The sequence below is a fragment of the Salmo salar genome, chromosome 08 (genome assembly GCF_965601325.2).
Source record: "Salmo salar chromosome 08, fSalSal1, whole genome shotgun sequence".
In the NCBI taxonomy this organism is placed as follows: domain Eukaryota; kingdom Metazoa; phylum Chordata; class Actinopteri; order Salmoniformes; family Salmonidae; genus Salmo; species Salmo salar.
The window spans coordinates 16,704,272-16,722,275 of NC_138298.1; the positions used below are offsets into that span (position 1 = coordinate 16,704,272).

General features: G+C 41.0%; 1 protein-coding gene across 1 annotated transcript; it reads left to right on the plus strand.

The window, feature by feature from the left end:
* The first annotated feature begins 8,991 nt into the window (after positions 1–8,991).
* Positions 8,992–13,612, plus strand: LOC123723690 (uncharacterized). The gene is made up of 3 exons (XM_014209221.3): positions 8,992–9,482; positions 9,934–10,064; positions 10,265–13,612. The coding sequence occupies exons 1-3, from the start codon at positions 9,200–9,202 to the stop codon at positions 11,459–11,461; spliced, it is 1,611 nt and encodes a 536-aa protein (XP_014064696.2). The 5' UTR covers positions 8,992–9,199; the 3' UTR covers positions 11,462–13,612.
* The last annotated feature ends 4,392 nt before the right edge of the window (positions 13,613–18,004 follow it).

Consider the following 18,004-nt stretch of genomic DNA (forward strand, 5'->3'; position numbering starts at 1 on the left):
TTTGCACTTCCTAAGGCTTCCACTAGATGTCAACAGTCTTTAGAAAGTTGTTTGAGGCTTCTAGAATGAACAGAGAGCGAACAAGAAGGTGGGGAAGTTGGTGACCCAGGGAAGGACATCACGCGCATTCACGTGAGAGTTAGCTGTGTTCCAAAATGTTTTTCAAGGCACTGGAATCATCCGGTTGGAATATTACTGCAGTTTCATGTTATAAAGGCCCTAAAGATTGATGCTTTACAACGTTTGACATGTTTGAACGAATGTAAATAGAACTTTTTTTAAACTTTTCGTCAAGACATTTTCCGCGCGCTTCCTACACTTGGAGTAGCTAACTGAACGCGCTAACAACAAGGAGCTATTCGGACATAAATGATGGACTTTATCGAACAAAGCAACATTTATTGTGGACCTGGGATTCCTGGAAGTGCCTTCTGATGAAGATCATCAAAGGTAAGTGAATATTTCTAATGCTATTTAATATTTTATATGACTCCAAAATGGCGGGTATCTGTATTGCCTAGTGTATTTTTCTGAGCGCAGTACTCAGATTATTGCAAAGTGTGCTTTCCTCGTGAAGCTTTTTTGAAATCTGTCACAGCGTTAGCATAAAGGAGATGTTCATCTATAATTCTTTGAATGACAGTTTAATATTTTATCAACGTTTATGACGAGTATTTTTCTAAATTGTTGTGCTGATTCACCGGCAGTATTAGAGGCAAAATATTTTCTGAACGTCACGCGCCAATGTAAAATGGGGTTTATGGATATAAATATGAACTTGATCGAACAAAAAATGCATGTATTGTGTAACATGATGTCCTAGGAGTGTCATCTGATGAAGATCGGCAAAGGTTAGTGCTGTATTTAGCTGTGTTTTGGGTATTTGTGATGTATCTAGTTGCTTGGAAAATGGCTGTGTGGATATTTGTGTCTATGTACTCTCCCAACATAATCTAATGTTTTGCTTTCGCTGTAAAGCCTTTTTGAAATCGGACAACGTGGTTCGATTCAGGAGAAGTGTATCTATAAAATGGTGTAAAATAGTCCTATGTTTGAGAACTTTGAATTATGACATTTTGTGGTTTTGAATTTGGCGCTCCGATTTTTCACTGGCTGTTGAATAGTGTGAACCGTGGGTGGGACGATAGCGTCCCACCTGCCCGATCAGCTTCTTGAAATGCCACACCTGTCAGGTGGATGGATTATGTTGGCAAAGGAGGAATGCTCACTAACAGGGATGTAAACAAATTTGTGCACAACATTGAGTGAAATAAGCTTTTTGTGCATATGGAACATTTCTGGTATCTTTTATTTCAGCTCATGAAACATGGAACCAACACTTTACATGTGTGTTTATATTTTTGTTCAGTATAGTTTGTTGGTAGTTAATTCTGTTGGTTTTGGATATCATAGGGAACTGGATGAGGTGACATGAGGAAAGAATTAGTATGATAAGGTGATGGTTGGTGTGATGGTGTCTGTAGAAATGCTTCACTGATGAAGTGACAACTAATTCCCTTTAGGTTGATGGTGTTTCATAGTGAGATAAAGATAGTGCCTTAATTCATGTTTACTTGACATGAAGTAGTGAAGATGTGTGTAGTGTTGAACCTTTTCCAAAGTATTCTAAAAAATGATTTATGTAGTAGTGAAGATGTGTGTAAGTCCCGTGTGAGAGTGTATGACAGTTTTGTTCAAATTAAAGACTAAATTGACTGTGTGCTGACTGATTTGTAAAAACAAATAAAAAATTCTGGGACTGAGTTTCCCTCATCTCAGTCGAACCAAAACATCATACAGTGCATTCAGAAAGTATTCAGACCACTTGACTTTTTCACATTTTAAGTTACAGCCTTATTCTAAAATGGATGAAGTTGTATTTTTCCCTAGTCAATCTACACACAATACCCCATAATGACAACGCGAAAACAGGTTTTTAGTCATTTTTGCACATTTATAAAAAAATATTCAAAACAGTAAGTATTCAGACCATTTGCTGTTAGACTTGTAATTGAGGTCAGGTTCATCCTGTTTCCATTGATCATCCTTGATGTTTCTACAACTTGGAGTCCACCTGTGGTAAATTCAATTGATTGGACATCATTTGGAAAGGCACACACCTGTCTATATAAGGTCCCACAATTGACAGTGCATGTCAGCGCAAGATTCAAGCCATGAGGTCGGAGGAATTGACCTTCCAGAAGGACAGCCATCTCTGCAGCACTCCACCAATCAGGCCGTTATGGTAGAGTGGCCAGACGGAAGCCAGTCCTCAGTAAAAGGCACACGACAGCCCACTTGGAGTTTGCCAAAAGGCACCTAAAGGACTCTCAGACCATGAGAAACAACATTCTCTGGTCTGATGAAACCAGATTGAACTCTTTGGCCTGAATGCCAAGTGTCACGTCTGGAGGAAATCTGGCACCATCCCTACGGTGAAGCATGGTGGTGGCAGCATCATGCTGTGGAGATGTTTTTCAGCGGCAGGGTGTGGGAGACTAGTCAGGATCGAGGGAAAGATGAACGGAGCAAAGTACAGAGAGATCCTTGATGAAAACCTGCTCAGGACCTCAGACTGGGGCGAAGGTTCACCTTCCAACAGGACAATGACCCTAAGCACACAGCCAAGACAATGCAGGAGTGGCTTCGGGACAAGTCTCTGAATGTTGTTGAGTGGCCCAGCCAGAGCCCCTATTTGAACCCAATCTAACATCTTTGGAGAGACCTGAAAATAGCTGTGCAGCGACGCTCCCCATCCAATATGATAGAGCGTGAGAGGATCTGCAGAGAAGAATGGGAGAAACTCCCCAAATACAGGTGTGCCAAGCTTGTAGCGTCATACCCAAGAAGACTCAAGGCTGTAATCGCTGCCAAAGGTGCTTCAACAATGCTTATGTAAATGTGATATTTCAGTTGTTTTTTTTATTTAAAAAATAAAAATAAAGTTTTTGCTTTGTCTTTATGGGGTATTGTGTGTAGATTGCTTTGGAAGAAAAAAAACGTAATCCATTTTCGAATAAGGCTGTAACGTAACAATGTGGAAAAGGTTAAGGGGTCTGAATACTTTCCAAATTCACTGTGTGGAGCATTTTATTTTTTATAATAAATTCCAATGGCGCCATATTGTTAGGTACTTGAATCACAGTGTTATAGATTGGCTTGACTGTGGTTAACATTTTATAATATCGTGTCATGTTTCTGTGTGAACAACAAAGAGTTTCTTATATAAACCTTTGTACAGAAAATAATAATCTTTATTTGCAGTCTGCAGTCCATGAAGACCTGCTGATATCCAGTGTTACTGGCGGGAGAGACTGGACTTCTGAAGCTGCTGGTCACAAATCCTGGTCCCAGATCAGGACTCTGGATCAGGAGCCATCTCTCTTCCTTCCCAAGTCAGAACCAGGACCCAATCGTGAGGGACAGAGACTCCACCACAACCACTACACAGAACACAACCAGTGGACAGATGGACTGACCCACCTCAGTCTTGGTGGTCATCAGAGAGACAAAGGTTCCAGTCAGGGATCCAGTCTGCAGCCCAGACCCTTTTCTTCACAGTCTCAGTGCAGGGATGGAGCAGGGCCTGGGGCTGATAGAGATAGACCCTCCTCTTCCTATGATACAAACACCACAGTATCCATGATGAACAGAGCAGGTCACCCTGGACTTCAGCCTTCACAGAGAGTAGTGGGAGACTCCCCTGGTGGGAGTCTAACAGGAAGTCTGTCTTCCCCTTCAGGATCTCGCCTAATGCATGGTGACTGGGTTCATAGAAAGCCTGGACCTGGGTCTAGCCTTCCTCAATTAACTCATAGTTACCCCACCAATACAGACAGGGTCAGGATGGGCGTTCACCACAAGAGGTACCTAGGCTATAACATAGCACACAATCCCAACAACACCCAAACAATGACTAGAGGTCAAGGAAGGAGCTCAAAGACTAACCACCTGAGGGTGGTGGTTCCTGCTCCTACCTCTGGTGTCACTGGGTCAGAACATGTGAGGCCGAGCATTAGGACGGACGCCGGCAAGACGTACGCCTGCCCCACCTGTGAGAAGCTCTTCGCTCATGCAAACTATGTGAAGAGGCACCAGGCCGTCCACACCAAGGACAAGCTCTTCAAGTGCAAATTATGTTACAAGAGATTCTCCTTCCTGACTAGCCCTATCAGACATAGGAGTGTCCACAATGGGGAGAAATCGTAGCAGTGTGGCTTGAAATGTACGCAGGGGATGTCTGGGAACTATTCTTTAGCTTAAATATTATAGTTATCATGTTAAGTGTCTTGGGGTAAGAGGGTAATTAACCACATACCTCTCATTAACCCTTTGTTAAAACCTGTTGGGTCTAGGGGGCAGCATTTGCACGTCTGGATAAAAAAAATGTACCCGATTTAATCTGGTTACTAATCCTACCCAGTAACTAGAATATGCATATACTTATTATATATGGATAGAAAACACTCTAAAGTTTCCAAAACTGTTTGAATGGTGTCTGTGAGTATAACAGAACTCATTTGGCAGGCAAAACCCTGAGACATTTTCTGACAGGAAGTGGATACCTGATGTGTTGTATTGACTTTAAACCTATCCCATTGAAAAACACAGGGGTTTAGGAATATTTTGGCACTTCCTATTGCTTCCACTAGATGTCACCAGCCTTTACAAAGTGTTTTGAGTCTTCTGGAGGGAGATCTGACCGAACAAGAGCCATGGAACGGTGATGTCCCATTAGACACCTGGCGCGCTACTTCATGTTGGGTACCCTCGTTCCAATACGTTATAAAAGAGTATGCATTCGTCCACCTTGAATATTATTCATGTTCTGGTTAAAAAAGGCCCTAATGATTTATGCTATACAACGTTTGACATGTTTGAACGAACGGAAATATATTTTTTCCCCTCGTTCATGACGAGAAGTCCGGCTGGCTTACATCATGTGCTAACGAGACGGAGATTTTTGGACATAAATGATGAGCTTTTTTGAACAAAACTACATTCGTTATGGACCTGTGATACCTGGAAGTGACATCTGATGAAGAGAATCAAAGGTAATGGATTATTTACATAGTATTTTCGATTTTAGATCTCCCCAACATGACGTCTAGTCTGTATCGCAACGCGTATTTTTCTGGGCGCAGTGCTCAGATTATTGCAAAGTGTGATTTCCCAGTAAGGTTATTTTTAAATCTGGCAAGTTGATTGCGTTCAAGAGATGTAAATCTATAATTCTTTAAATGACAATATAATATTTTAACAATGTTTTCTAATTTTAATTATTTAATTTCTGACGCTGACTTGACTGCCGGTTATTGGAGGGAAACGATTTCCTCAACATCAATGCCATAGTAAAACGCTGTTTTTGGATATAAAAATGAACTTGATAGAACTAAAAATGCATCCATTGTCTAACATAATGTCCTAGGAGTGTCATCTGATGGAGATTGTAAAAGGTTAGTGCATCATTTTAGCTGGTTTTATGGTTTTGGTGACCCTGTCTTTGACTTGACAAAACATTACACACAACTCTTGTAAATGTACTGTCCTAACATACTCTAAATTTATGCTTTCGCCGTAAAACCTTTTTGAAATCGTAAAACGTGGTTAGATTAAGGAGATGTTTATCTTTCAAATGGTGTAACATAGTTGTATTTTTGAAAAATTAGAATTTTGACATTTATTTGGATTCAAATTTGCCGCTCTTGAAATGCACCTGCTGTTGATGGAGTGCACCACGGGTGGCACGCTAGCGTCCCACCTAGCCCCAAGAGGTTTAATTAACTTACTATTTCAAATTGGATTGTGAAAACCTATTTTTATGAGAGTTGCTAACACACTTTTCTTTCTAAACGAGTGTGCTCTCAGCTTTAAAGACAGTGATAACACATAATTTGATGTGTAATGTTATAAGCAGTATCTTATTTCAAAGAACAGCGCGAGTACGTTTTTCATTGAACAGTGTCCAAGAACAATTTCCACATCAGCGTTGTTATTTAGACTTTTATGAACACCCTGGAACTCAAAATATGACTAATTTAACTGCACAGCGTCACATACTTACCCCAGTTAGCGTTTAATGCGTTCCGGTAACTCAGAGCTCACCAGGTCACCCACCTCTTGTGCATATTTTTTGTTCCGGCACCTGCAGATTTACAAATTAATCACTGATTATATGATTAAATAACCATAGTTATTCTACAACATTGCCTGATTTTTTTGCATCTTGGTTTCGTTCTATTGTAAGGCCTACATGAAATGTACAAAACGTGTTTGTATGTAATAATTCTTGAAAACACTTATGGCCATTTTTTTAAATAAACTCCAATGGCTCCATATTGTTAGGTACTTGAGTCAGTGTTAGAGGTGGGCTTGAATGTGGTTAACATTTATAATATTATGTAATGTTTCTGTGTGTACAGAGTTTTTTTCAGGTATCCTAGCGGTTAAGAGAGTTGGGCCAGTAACCGAAAGGTCGCTGGTTTGAATACCTGAGCTGACTAGGTGGAAAAACCTGTTGATGTGCCCATGAGCAAGACACTTAACCCTAGTCGCTTCTGTAAGTCTTTCTGTATCAAAGCGTCTGCTAAATTCCTAAAACGCAAACGTAATAAACTTTTATAATTTTCTGCACAATATTTGTTTGCCGTCTGCAGTCCATGAAGACCTGCTGATATCCAGTGTTACTTGTGGGAGAGAGTGGACCTCTGAGATGGCTGGTCACAAAGACTTTCCCCGGATCACGACCATGGATCAGAAGCCATCACTCTTCCTTCCAGAGTCAGAACCGGGACCGAGCCACACAGAACACATCTGGCGGGGAGTCCGGTTGCCGGCATCAATATCTCAGGTGCCACCTACCACTGATGTTCCCTTGAGCAAGGAACTTAACCCCCTAAACTGCTCATTGGACGGTGCACTGCGGCTGCTTCGTGTTTGTATGTATGTGTGTGTGTGTGTGTATATCAAGAGTTGGATAAAAGCAGAAGACAAATTTCCATCACACAATCCCAATAACAATGGCTAGAGTTCAAGGAGGGAGCTCAAAGACTGGCTCCTGTTTCTATCACCTCACATGGGAGGCCAAGTATTGGGATCGACGTCGACAAGCCGTACATGTGGGAAGCCTTCACTGAAGCGAAGTATGTGAAGAGGCCGCTCACACCAAGGAAAGGCCCTTCAAGTGCAAACTATGTTACAATAGCTTCTTCCTGACTAGCCTTATCAGACCGTGTGTCCAAAACGGGGAGAAATCGTAGCAGTGTGGCTTGAGATATACACAGGGGATATCTGGGACCTTATTATAGTTATCATGTGAAGTGGGAATACCTAGGAATACCTAGGATAGGATAAAGTAATCCTTCTAATCCCCCCCCCCCCCCCACCCCCCCTAAAAGATTTAGATGCACTATTGTAAAGTGATTGTTCCATTGGACATCATAAGGTGGATGCACCAATTTGTAAGTCGCTCTGGATAAGAGCGTCTGCTAAATGACTTAAATGTAAAATGTAAATGTGAGTGTATTGGGGGCAAGAGTTTTTGAGCATCTCAGTTGAGCATCTGAGGGGTATGCTATGATTGAAGCTAGATCTACTCAAGGTTTTCTAAAGCTAGCCTGCTTCAGTTAGCTTCACACTTCAACTCAGGCTCCATCCATACTATGAGAGTTGATATTGCTCGTCCGCCTGCGGCTAACTCTAGCAGGCTTGTAACTGCGCGTGCATGTCGCACGTAGCTAGTCAAATGCTGAAACCCTTATTGCTGAAACATCAAGTCATTGGCGATTCAGTGCCACATTTTCATGTGTGCCTAAATCAAAATGAAAGAAAAGTTATCTTGCAAATTCGGCAGGCTACCGTGCGAAATAGGCTTGTTGATATGCCGTCTTTATTTTGTTACTTAACTTTAAAAAATATATATCTCACCTTTATTTAACCACTGCGACCTTCTCACTTCTATCAATACAAATAATTGTATTAAATCAAACACAAGTTTTACTGTGCGTGAAGTTTCAAATACATTGTCATTACTATATGTGTAATATGATTGGTATTTTAACAAACATTTTTTTACAAAAAAAGTTTTATTAATAAAATATTTAATCAGTCATATTCCTCAAATGAAGGGGATGCTGACGCAATCTTTGTGAGAGGTTGGAAATAAAAGTTAATTGGTGCTCAACTCGCAGCTCAGACACTTCATTCATGGTAAATGGAGTTAGCCCGCCCGGGAACAGGTTAATTCTGAAGGAGTCGTTTCCATGGAAATGTACCTGGCTAAAAGGTGAGCCACTTTCGTTGTACCGGTTATCCCGAATGGAACTCAAGAGTTGACCAAAGTTACCTCGCTAACTTCTCAAACCATGTAGTATAGGGCTCAAGGCACGCTTACATTCTCACATGATACACAGACTTGTTGTTTGGTGTGCTGGCATAGCCAAAACTCTGTCATTGAAGTGTAACACTAAATTAATCCGAATTTGTTTTTGCCTATGTTCTATTCATAAGAAATGTCCCCCTCTTTTTATAACACCTTTTAACGGTGGTACCTGTTCCATTACTACGGTGATCAAATCTGTTAATGAGGAATGGTGCTGTCCGTTTGATATGTTTACTTTTATTTGCTTGTTTATTATTTAAAATTTAAATTGGTCTTAGTTTCGTTGGCTTCCTTGAAACCTGTAGGTTTCTGTCCTTGCCACCGATGGGATAGAGCGAGCCATAATTTTTAGATAATTTACGGTAATTGTTCTAAACAAGGCTGCGCTGGCTTCAAAGAAAATGATCATGAATGGTCATTGCTATCTGCAGTCTTTGGGACGTCCCTTCCTCATTGAAGTTGAAAATTAAAATGGGTAAGGGTAGGGCGGCCGACGTCCCAAGGATTCCTCATAGCAACGACAAATCATGACTCGTTGGTTTGATGTAGCATTACCGTAGTTCATAGAACAGCACTCGTATCCTGTTCATTTAGCCACACCCTATGAGCTATGACGCCCAAAACGTCCTTTCTCTTCAGTGTAAACGGAAGTTAGCAATGACCAAAAACAATTTCTACGTTAGTTTTTTTTATTACTGTTATTTAGATGTTTATTAACACGATGTATCTCAAAATATGACTAATTAACTTAACAGCATCACATACGCATTGGAGACAGGACTTGGTTGATGTATGTTATCTAGGTATAGTTAGCTAACAATGGATAACTGTATGGTTTTTCACAATCAAATGGCCTCCATTATGGAGGTGCTAGCGAATGCAGCAGTGGCAGAGATCTGTAAACTCGTAGACGACGACTATGCAGTGTTTCGTTTGGAAATAACTCAAAGCCAGAAAGAAAACAGGGGATTGCGGAGGAAACTACAACTACTGGAATTGAAGGTGGCACGGGAGCGCGCAGAGAGAACATTGCGACAGCACGTCGTCGCAAGTCGTCCCAGTAGTGTCAAGATCCTTGACCGATACAGAGGAATGGCAAGAGGTACATTTTGTAGAAGGCAGAGACTGCGGGGCCTGTCGCCCCGTTCCCGTCTGCGCATGTGTTCAGATGTGTTACCCAGAATTGAGTCTTGATCAGTTTTTAGATAGAATACAATACTTTCCCTCATTAATTTGGTGTTTTATTTATTTTACCTTTATTTTACCAGGCAGGTAAATTAAGAACAAATTATTCTTGCACAAAGACATAATATTCTAACCAGATTCTTGATTTACTGAATGTCCTATTATCATACGCAATAAAAAGAATGTGATGCATGGAACATAATCAATCAATCAATCAATCAATCAATCAATCAATCAATCAATAGTATATCAAGAAGTTATGAGAAATGTTACTTTGCCAATTGTAGACAGTGTCAAGTGTACAATATAGTGTTGAGCATTGAAAGTACCCAACTTAACCACCCCTTTTGCCCCAATTACTTTCTTAGGTGAAGGACATCTCACTGGAGGCCTTAAGAGCTTTGTGAAGCCAGCGGGACACAACGCGTGGAGAGATGACCAACCCATAGCTATAGATGAGGGGAGTGGAACCTCAACCCAGCATGTTATTGTGATAGAGGTTAGTGTCACAGTGTAACATAAAAAAATGACTGTACATAAAATGTGACCCGTTTATTTCAGAAAGACTCCCCTCAGCTATTAATTTGCTTACATGTACATCCTTATTTATCTGCCATAGGGGAGCTTGTGAGACTTCTCTACGATATTGTTTTCCAATTCAACTCAAGTACCGGTAATAACCTCCTCTCTGCTTGTCAGTCTGCAAATGCAGATGCTGCAGGTCCTGGGGTCAAGCAGGAGAGGAATGAAGGAGAGGACCCTAGACACAACAGAGACGTCCAGACTGGAGCAGCGGCTGGAGTGGCACCCCCTTTAGTCACGGAGGACCTTGCCACTGCCACTGCGCCCCAGGCCAGGACCCGACGCATCATCACGGAGGTCAGTGGAACGCTGAACGACGTCCTCAAGTCAGAGACTTTAACTGTAACACAGAGGCTCTTATACACAGGATCTGACCACAGATCAGACCCAGAGAGACTGGGGCTGGGGCCACTGGGCTGTCCTCCTGCTCCCAGCTCAGAGTACTTACCAGGAGTTCACCAGAGCCAGAGGACGGTTAATTCCCCAGGAGATGGTGATGCATTCTACACTGGCATTGATGATCTGTCTTGTTCTTACTCTACAGAGATGGACCCTGGCAACATATCCTTGGGTTTAGAGACACAGACTGATCTGTCTAGAGGGGACTGGAACCGGTACAGTAGTAGTGTATACTCTGAAGGGTGCCTAGACAAGAAAGGGGAGGTTATAGTGGTAGATGAGGTGACTGTGAAAGTGGAGGGCGATGCTCCTCCTACATGGAATGCAGATAATCACCTAGGAGACGGACAGTCACATGGCAGAGATTTCTTAGATTACAGGGGAAGCTTAGAGACAAATCTAAATGTCGACACTCACTCCCCTTTACATGTGTTCAGGGACCGTGACCCAGTGTCCACATCATTGGGGCCTTTTGATTCACATGGCTCTGTCCTTTTCGATCAGGTATTGAACTCAAAAGACCAAAGTGCCAAGACGCAGGGCGGGGGAGCCACATCGGGCAATAATAAAGACAAACCGTTCCCCTGCATGTTCTGTAACAAAGGCTTCAGCTGCTCCCAGAAGGTGGAAATCCATCAGAGGATCCACACAGGGGTGAAACCCTTCAGCTGTACTCAGTGTCACATGCGCTTCGCCCAGGCTTGCAACCTGAAGAGGCACCAGAGGGTCCACACAGGGGAGAAACCCTACAGCTGCCCCCAGTGTGAGAAGAGGTTTTCCCGCCAGCACCAGCTGAAGATGCACCTGAAGGCCCACACGGAAGAAAGGTCGTTCACCTGTACGCACTGCGGAAAGAGGTTCTCGGAGAGCTGCTACCTCAGGATACACCAGCAGAAAAACCATTCCATTCTATAACATAGAAAGTAACCATTCCACTTGAGAGATTCTGACATTTAGATCAACCCCTGCATTAAAGACAATTGGTAATTGTTTTCAACAGAAAATACCCATAGATTAATAAAACCCATTAGGCTACAATACCTCTTATTCTCTGGCTGTATACAAAAATCTATACGTCTTCGAATGGGTCCAATAATTGCTAATGCAGTTAAAGTGTGGAGACAGGCCAACAGACATCTCATGATCTCATTCCCTTTTCACAGCCATTCTCCATTATGGACAATAACCTAATTTTATCGGGCTCAAAACCCTTTGTTTTTCCTCAATGGTCTAGTAAAAATATTTTCATCCTCAGTGATGTCTTTGACAATTCAGGTCTTCAAACTTTTCAAGACTTCAAAGAATCATATAATCTCCCAGGGACTTAATTTTTTTTTCTCCTTATGCTCCGCTTGGCTTTCAAAGCCTACGGAGTACCCTGGGATTACATTTACATTTACATTTTAGTCATTTAGCAGACGCTCTTATCCAGAGCAACTTACAGTAGTGAATGCATACATTTCTTTCCCGTACTGGTCCCTCGTGGGAATCGAACCCACAACCCTGGCGTTGCAAACACCATGCTCTACCAACTGAGCCACATGGGACCACATACAAGCTTAACATAATATAACACCATAAAGGTGAGATTTATGTTAACTAAATACTGCTTGTACAGTGTAGTTAGTGGCATAAATATTGGAACAGTGTGGTAAAGTTGGTAATACTTGCTGTTTACTCATGGAATTTGTATTTCAGATCAAAAGATGAATATGACAGGCAAATATTTAGACAGCAAACTGTTGTTTTAGGATATTTTCTAACCCAGAAACAACGGCTATACATTTGCCTCATATTAATACTTTGATCTGAAATACCAATTAGCCGATTCCCTTATTGCCACCCATCCCCTAGTTGAGACTCTTTTGAATACTCCCAAATCTGTTGGGCTGGTCTCCACTCTCTACTCTAAACTTAACTCGATCGACAAGTGTTCACCTGCGGTCACTTCCATCTGGAACAGAGAACTAATAGGTTTTGGAGAACAGTTGAACTGGAAGGTGATATGGAACAATGTTTTCTCATCAAAAAAAACATCTCACCAGGTGATTCATTTAAAATGTATTCACAAATGTTTTGATACGCCATATCTCTGCTTCCAGATAACTCTCTGGTGATAATCTTTGTAAACGGTTGCCCTCTTAGATCAGTCGGGATCTATATAGATATGTTTTGGGAATGCCCAGTGAATCTGTGCTTGAAATTCACTGTTTGACTGAGGGACCTTACAGATAATTGTATGTGTGGGGTACAGAAATGGGGTAGTCATTGAGAAATCATGTTAAACACCATTATTGCACACAGAGTGAGTCCATGCAACTTATTATGTGACTTGTTAAGCCCATTTTTACTCCTGAAGTTATTTAGGATTGCCATAACAAAGGGGTTGAATACTTATTGACCCAAGACATTTCAGCTTTTCATGTTTAATTAAGATGTAAAAATGTCAAATAACATAATTCCACTTTGACATTATTGGGTATTGTGTGTAGGATACAAAATCTGTGATTAAAAATCTAAATTATTATAAATTTTTAATTCAGGCTGTAACAACAAAATGTGGAATAAGTCAAGGGGTGTGAATACTTTCTGAAGGCTCTGTAGTAGTCGACGGAGGTTATCCGAGGATGAACGATTTTTAACAAACCCACTTTCATCAATAAATTAAGTTCTGTTTTGACTTTGGAAATAGTAATAGCTACCTGGTCTGAAAATAGTTTGTGTTGAGAACGCTCTAATGCAGTTAACATTTCCAATTCTAATGTTTTCTTTCATTGTGATTTATTCACCCAGATGCAAATGCAGTTACATCATTTTTTTTATAAAACCTTTGATGGCATCCCATAGAATCGGGGGTCACCAAGTGAATTTGTATTGATCATTATTCATTCATTTCAAATTGATCACAGAATGTAGGATAACCAGATGGAATTCAGTTATTTCTAACAATATGCTGTTCAGGCAATGAAAAAACGTTAGATCATATGAATTTGGAGTGTACACATTAATATTTTTTTGGGGGGGGGGGGGAGTGTACACATTAATAAATTGTTTCTTTCCATTATGGATACGTTTATGGAAAGTGATTCTGCCTTCTTAAGTCTGGGTCTTTACCCAAGATGGTGACTTTTGAGTTTCTTATGTATCATTATGATTAGATCTTTAGATTTGTTTGGGGCTGAAGAAAAAGCAGACAGTTTGTACAAATGGTTCTGCATTCTATGTGCATCCTTATAGAGCAGGTGTGTTTCTTGGAGCGTTGCTATATCAATATGGTTTCTTGCTAGAATATCAAGACAGCTGGACCGTTTGATAGGAAAATGTATCCGTTTCAAATTCCATGAGAGAATAGCTAGCATTGACATTTGTTTTTCAGAAAGGAATGTTTTATTGATGATAAAATGGTTATCTTAAGTGTTGATAAGCCCATGGATGTGTAACAAAAAGCAGGATCCACAGGGAAACTCATCCATTGGTCGTTCCCCACACAGAAGACTCCCTGTAAACCGTCCCCCCTCCCCTTCTTTGTCCCCCCTTCCCTTATCCTCCCCTCCCTGGAATAAAGACGAGTAGCAGCAAACGCTTGTGGGTGTGCCCGCAGCATATAGCAGCACGTTCGATTGGGTGTCAAGAATTCAGCATAGTACGTTTGTATAAAGGTCTGGTTATTAAATAGTTTAAATAGTTCTCCATTTCATGAATTTATTCACAGGTAAATAGTAATATGCTCTAAACCGCTCTGGTGACAGACAAACTTTGCTGCCCTGTTTCCAATCGTCCACATGGCTAGCAGAACCTATTCAAGTAACTGCATTTCGAAAATATTATTTAAACATTTTGTTTTTAGCTAACCAGCTACAGTGTAGGCTAACTCAAATGAGCTGCTAACGTAGCTATCTATCTATCTAGCCAACTTTACATACTGTATAGCTAGCTAGCTGAATTAAATATCACCAGCTACCTAACTTCATATTAGCTATCTATTTTGTTGTATTTGTCATTGTAAAAAACAAACTCCAAATGCATTTGTAGGTAGCTAGCTAACAGCAATTGAGGAGGGTGAAAGGATAACCACCCCCGCTGTCAAAGTGAGAGAGTAGGCTATTCTGGATAGGGCAGGTACTTTTGTGTAGTTCCAGTCCCTAGAAGTGAGGACAGAGATAATAGTAACATAATATTCAGTTCTGTCTAGTTTGAGCATAATGAAGTCTGTTTCTTGTGATGTGTTCTGTCCTGAGATACAGAGAGCAGTGAAAGCCTGCCTGCAGATTAGTACCAAGTCAATGTGCGGGGGTACAGGTTAGTCAAAGTAATTTGTACATGTAGGATGTAGGTAGGGGTAAAGTGACTATGCATAGATAATAAACAGCGAGTAGCAGCAGTGTAAAAACAAAGGGGGGGATGTCAATGCAAATAGTCCGGGTGGCCATTTGATGAATTGTTCAGCAGTCTTATGGCTTGGGGGTAGAAGCTGTTAAGGAGCCTTTTGGATCTAGACTTGGCGCTCCTTTACCGCTCCTTTATTGCCATACGGTGACAGAGAGAATAGTCTATGACTTGGGTAACTGGAGTCTTTGACAATTTTTTGGGCCTTCCACTGACACCGCCTAGTATATATGTCCTGAATGGCAGGAAGCTTGGCCCAGTGATGTACTGGGCTGTACGCACTACCCTCTGTAGCACCTTACGGTCTGATGCTGAGCAGTTGCCATACCAGGCGGTGATGCAACCTGTCAGGATGATCTTGATGGTGCAGCTGTAAAACCTTTTGAGGATCTGGGGACCCGTGCCAAATCTTTTCAGTCTCCTGAGGGGGAAAAGGCGTTGTCGTGCCCTTTTCACGACTTTCTTGGTGTGTTGATAGTTTGTAGATGATCAGTGTGGCAGATATGTTGTTGCCTACCCTTACCACCCGACTGACAGCCAGGGGCCAATATTATTATCCCTTACGACATGCATTTGTCAGCTAAATTGCACTTTTATTCTGTACCACTCAACTCCCATTTATAATGAGTCTCATTTGTAATAAGAGGGATATAGCTGGATATAGGCCTATGTATTGTTGATGTGTTGCTATAGTCGTGGATGGATCAGTGGAAGAGATCCAACATGCGCAATGTCAAAGTGGACAAAAAATTATATATATTTTTCAACATTAATGAAAAATAAAACACTAATATTAGAGATGCACCGATATCCGATATTTTCCTTGCCCCAAAAACAATACCGATAACCAATATTTTTTAAGCATTCTAGTACAATTAAATAGTTAACACACACATGGACGCAGCAGTCTAAGGCACTGCATCTCAGTGCAAGAGGTGTCGCTACAGTCCCTGGTTTGAATCCAGTCTGTATCACATCCGGCCGTGATTCGGAGTCCCGCATAATTGGCCCAGCGTCGTCCAGGTTTGGCCCAGGGTAGGCCGTCATTGTAAATAAGAATTTGTTCTTAACTGAATTGCCTAGTTAACTAAAGGTTACACACACCACACCACACTGACCAAAAAGGTATTTTGTTTGCATTTACATATTTCCGCATTACCAGTAAAACATCATCAAAACCAATTTCTTTCACTTACTTGCTGTGCTGTTTCATTGTTCATTTGTTCAGTCGTTTCATTCTCAACCAGGATTTCATCATACATGTCAAGCAATGAAGTTTCAGCTCTGTCTGTTCGTGGCCTCTCTTCCTCGGTGCGCACTGTCACTGTGTCCGTTTCCATCTTGTCCAGCTGTGTCTGTAACATTTCACGTAAACCCTGTTTCTTGTCTGCATCGAAGTAGCGGTCTTTGTACCTAGCATCGAGCATGGTGGCGACATCGTAAAGAGGCTCAGAGATAATGCCAACGACTCGCTTGTTCAAAGCCTCGAGTACCTTTGTAAGTTTTAACCCCACGGTCTGTGTCGGCAGTTTTGTTGAGCAGGCGTTTCAATGCCATGACAGAGGGTATCACATCTGCTGCAGGCGCAGTTGATGAGCTTATTTCTTGAGTCAGTTGTTCGAATGGAGCTAGCTAGTGTGTTCATATTTGAAACATGTTCTCAAATGGCAGCAGCGGTATGAGGACCGGCACATTCTTGAGCATGCAATACGGCTTTCCTCAGTACGAAATCCTCGTCGACCCACTGTGCTGTCAGACTAGACATGCTCATGGGGCTGACATTGCTGGTCCAAATGTCAGTTGTGGAGCTAATAGCACGACTGACGCCCATAGCAAGTAGCTCATAGATGTACATTTAAACAATACTGTGTAACTCCGGTAGGGCAGCATCTGAAAAATAGTGTGTACCGGGGCTCGACCAGTCGGCGAAAGCCAACATCATCCACGACAGAGAACGGTTGATTGTCAAGTGCAATGAATTCCATTATCTTGTCGTTAATGGATTTCGCCTTTGAGTTGTCTCGCTGAAATATTCTTACTCTTTCAAATGACTGCTCGACTTGAATTTGTTTAGTTGTTGGAAGTGTGCGCTTAGTATTTTTCTGCTTTTGTTCTGTGTATCGCTGTATTTTTGGTGGCGTCATTACGTCATCTACTTACGTTATATAGGTATGCATGTCAGCTTTGACATCGTTTTTGCACATCGGCGTTAAACTAGACATCGGGCCCGATGCCGATGTTGGCATTTTTAGCTAATATCGGCTGATTCTGATATGCTCACCAATATATTGTGCATCTCTAACTAATATAAGTATATTAGATAAGTATTCAATACATTTTTGAAACACCTATTTGAAAAAATTAATTAAAAAATACTTATTTTTAACTAAATACAAGTTTAATGTGCATATTCGGTAAAAAAATAAAATATAACATTTTCCATAAATAATGTGCATATTTTTTCCAAAATACAATCCACGTTAGTACAAAAACATCTGATATACCATCATTCGATTGTATTTGATGGTATTATTATTTCGTTTTTTGAATTTTGAAGTAAATATACATTTGGTCATATTTGTGGTTAAAAACTACTGCCAATTAAATGGGGGTCAGACCAACATTTTAAATATACTTAATTTTATTGATAAAAACTGATTCATCCATTGATCCTGAGAGAGAATGACCAAAAATATGGCTTAGTTTTATTTATTTACTTATCCCACAGCCAGCATTAGCATCGCTGTTAGTGAAACAATGGGAGTGGTGGAGCCAATGCCAGGATGCTTCAAAAAGCATGCTCAAATCCTCAGTGTCAGTTCAAACCAAATGTTATCGCAACCCAAATACCATATTAAGTTGCACATATAGAATATTGGAGGATATTATAGAAATTCTGCATTTACAGTATAAGAACTATTTTTCTGAGAATACACACCAATACAGCACTATGTGTACATTCAGAGGGGTAGATGGTTTCTGTATTACAGTTCTACCAAGTATCCATAGCACTGACAGACTTTTATCAGCTGTTTTGACTGGAACTAACCGTATATGTCAGGTCATTTTGAT

Excerpts from the sequence above, each read along its gene's own strand:
- LOC123723690 (XM_014209221.3), top strand. The coding sequence starts at position 9,200 with ATGGATAACTGTATGGTTTTTCACAATCAAATGGCCTCCATTATGGAG. Across the intron at positions 9,483-9,933 it reads ATACAGAGGAATGGCAAGAG|GTGAAGGACATCTCACTGGA; the intron begins GTACATTTTGTA and ends TTACTTTCTTAG. Across the intron at positions 10,065-10,264 it reads AGCATGTTATTGTGATAGAG|TCTGCAAATGCAGATGCTGC; the intron begins GTTAGTGTCACA and ends TCTGCTTGTCAG.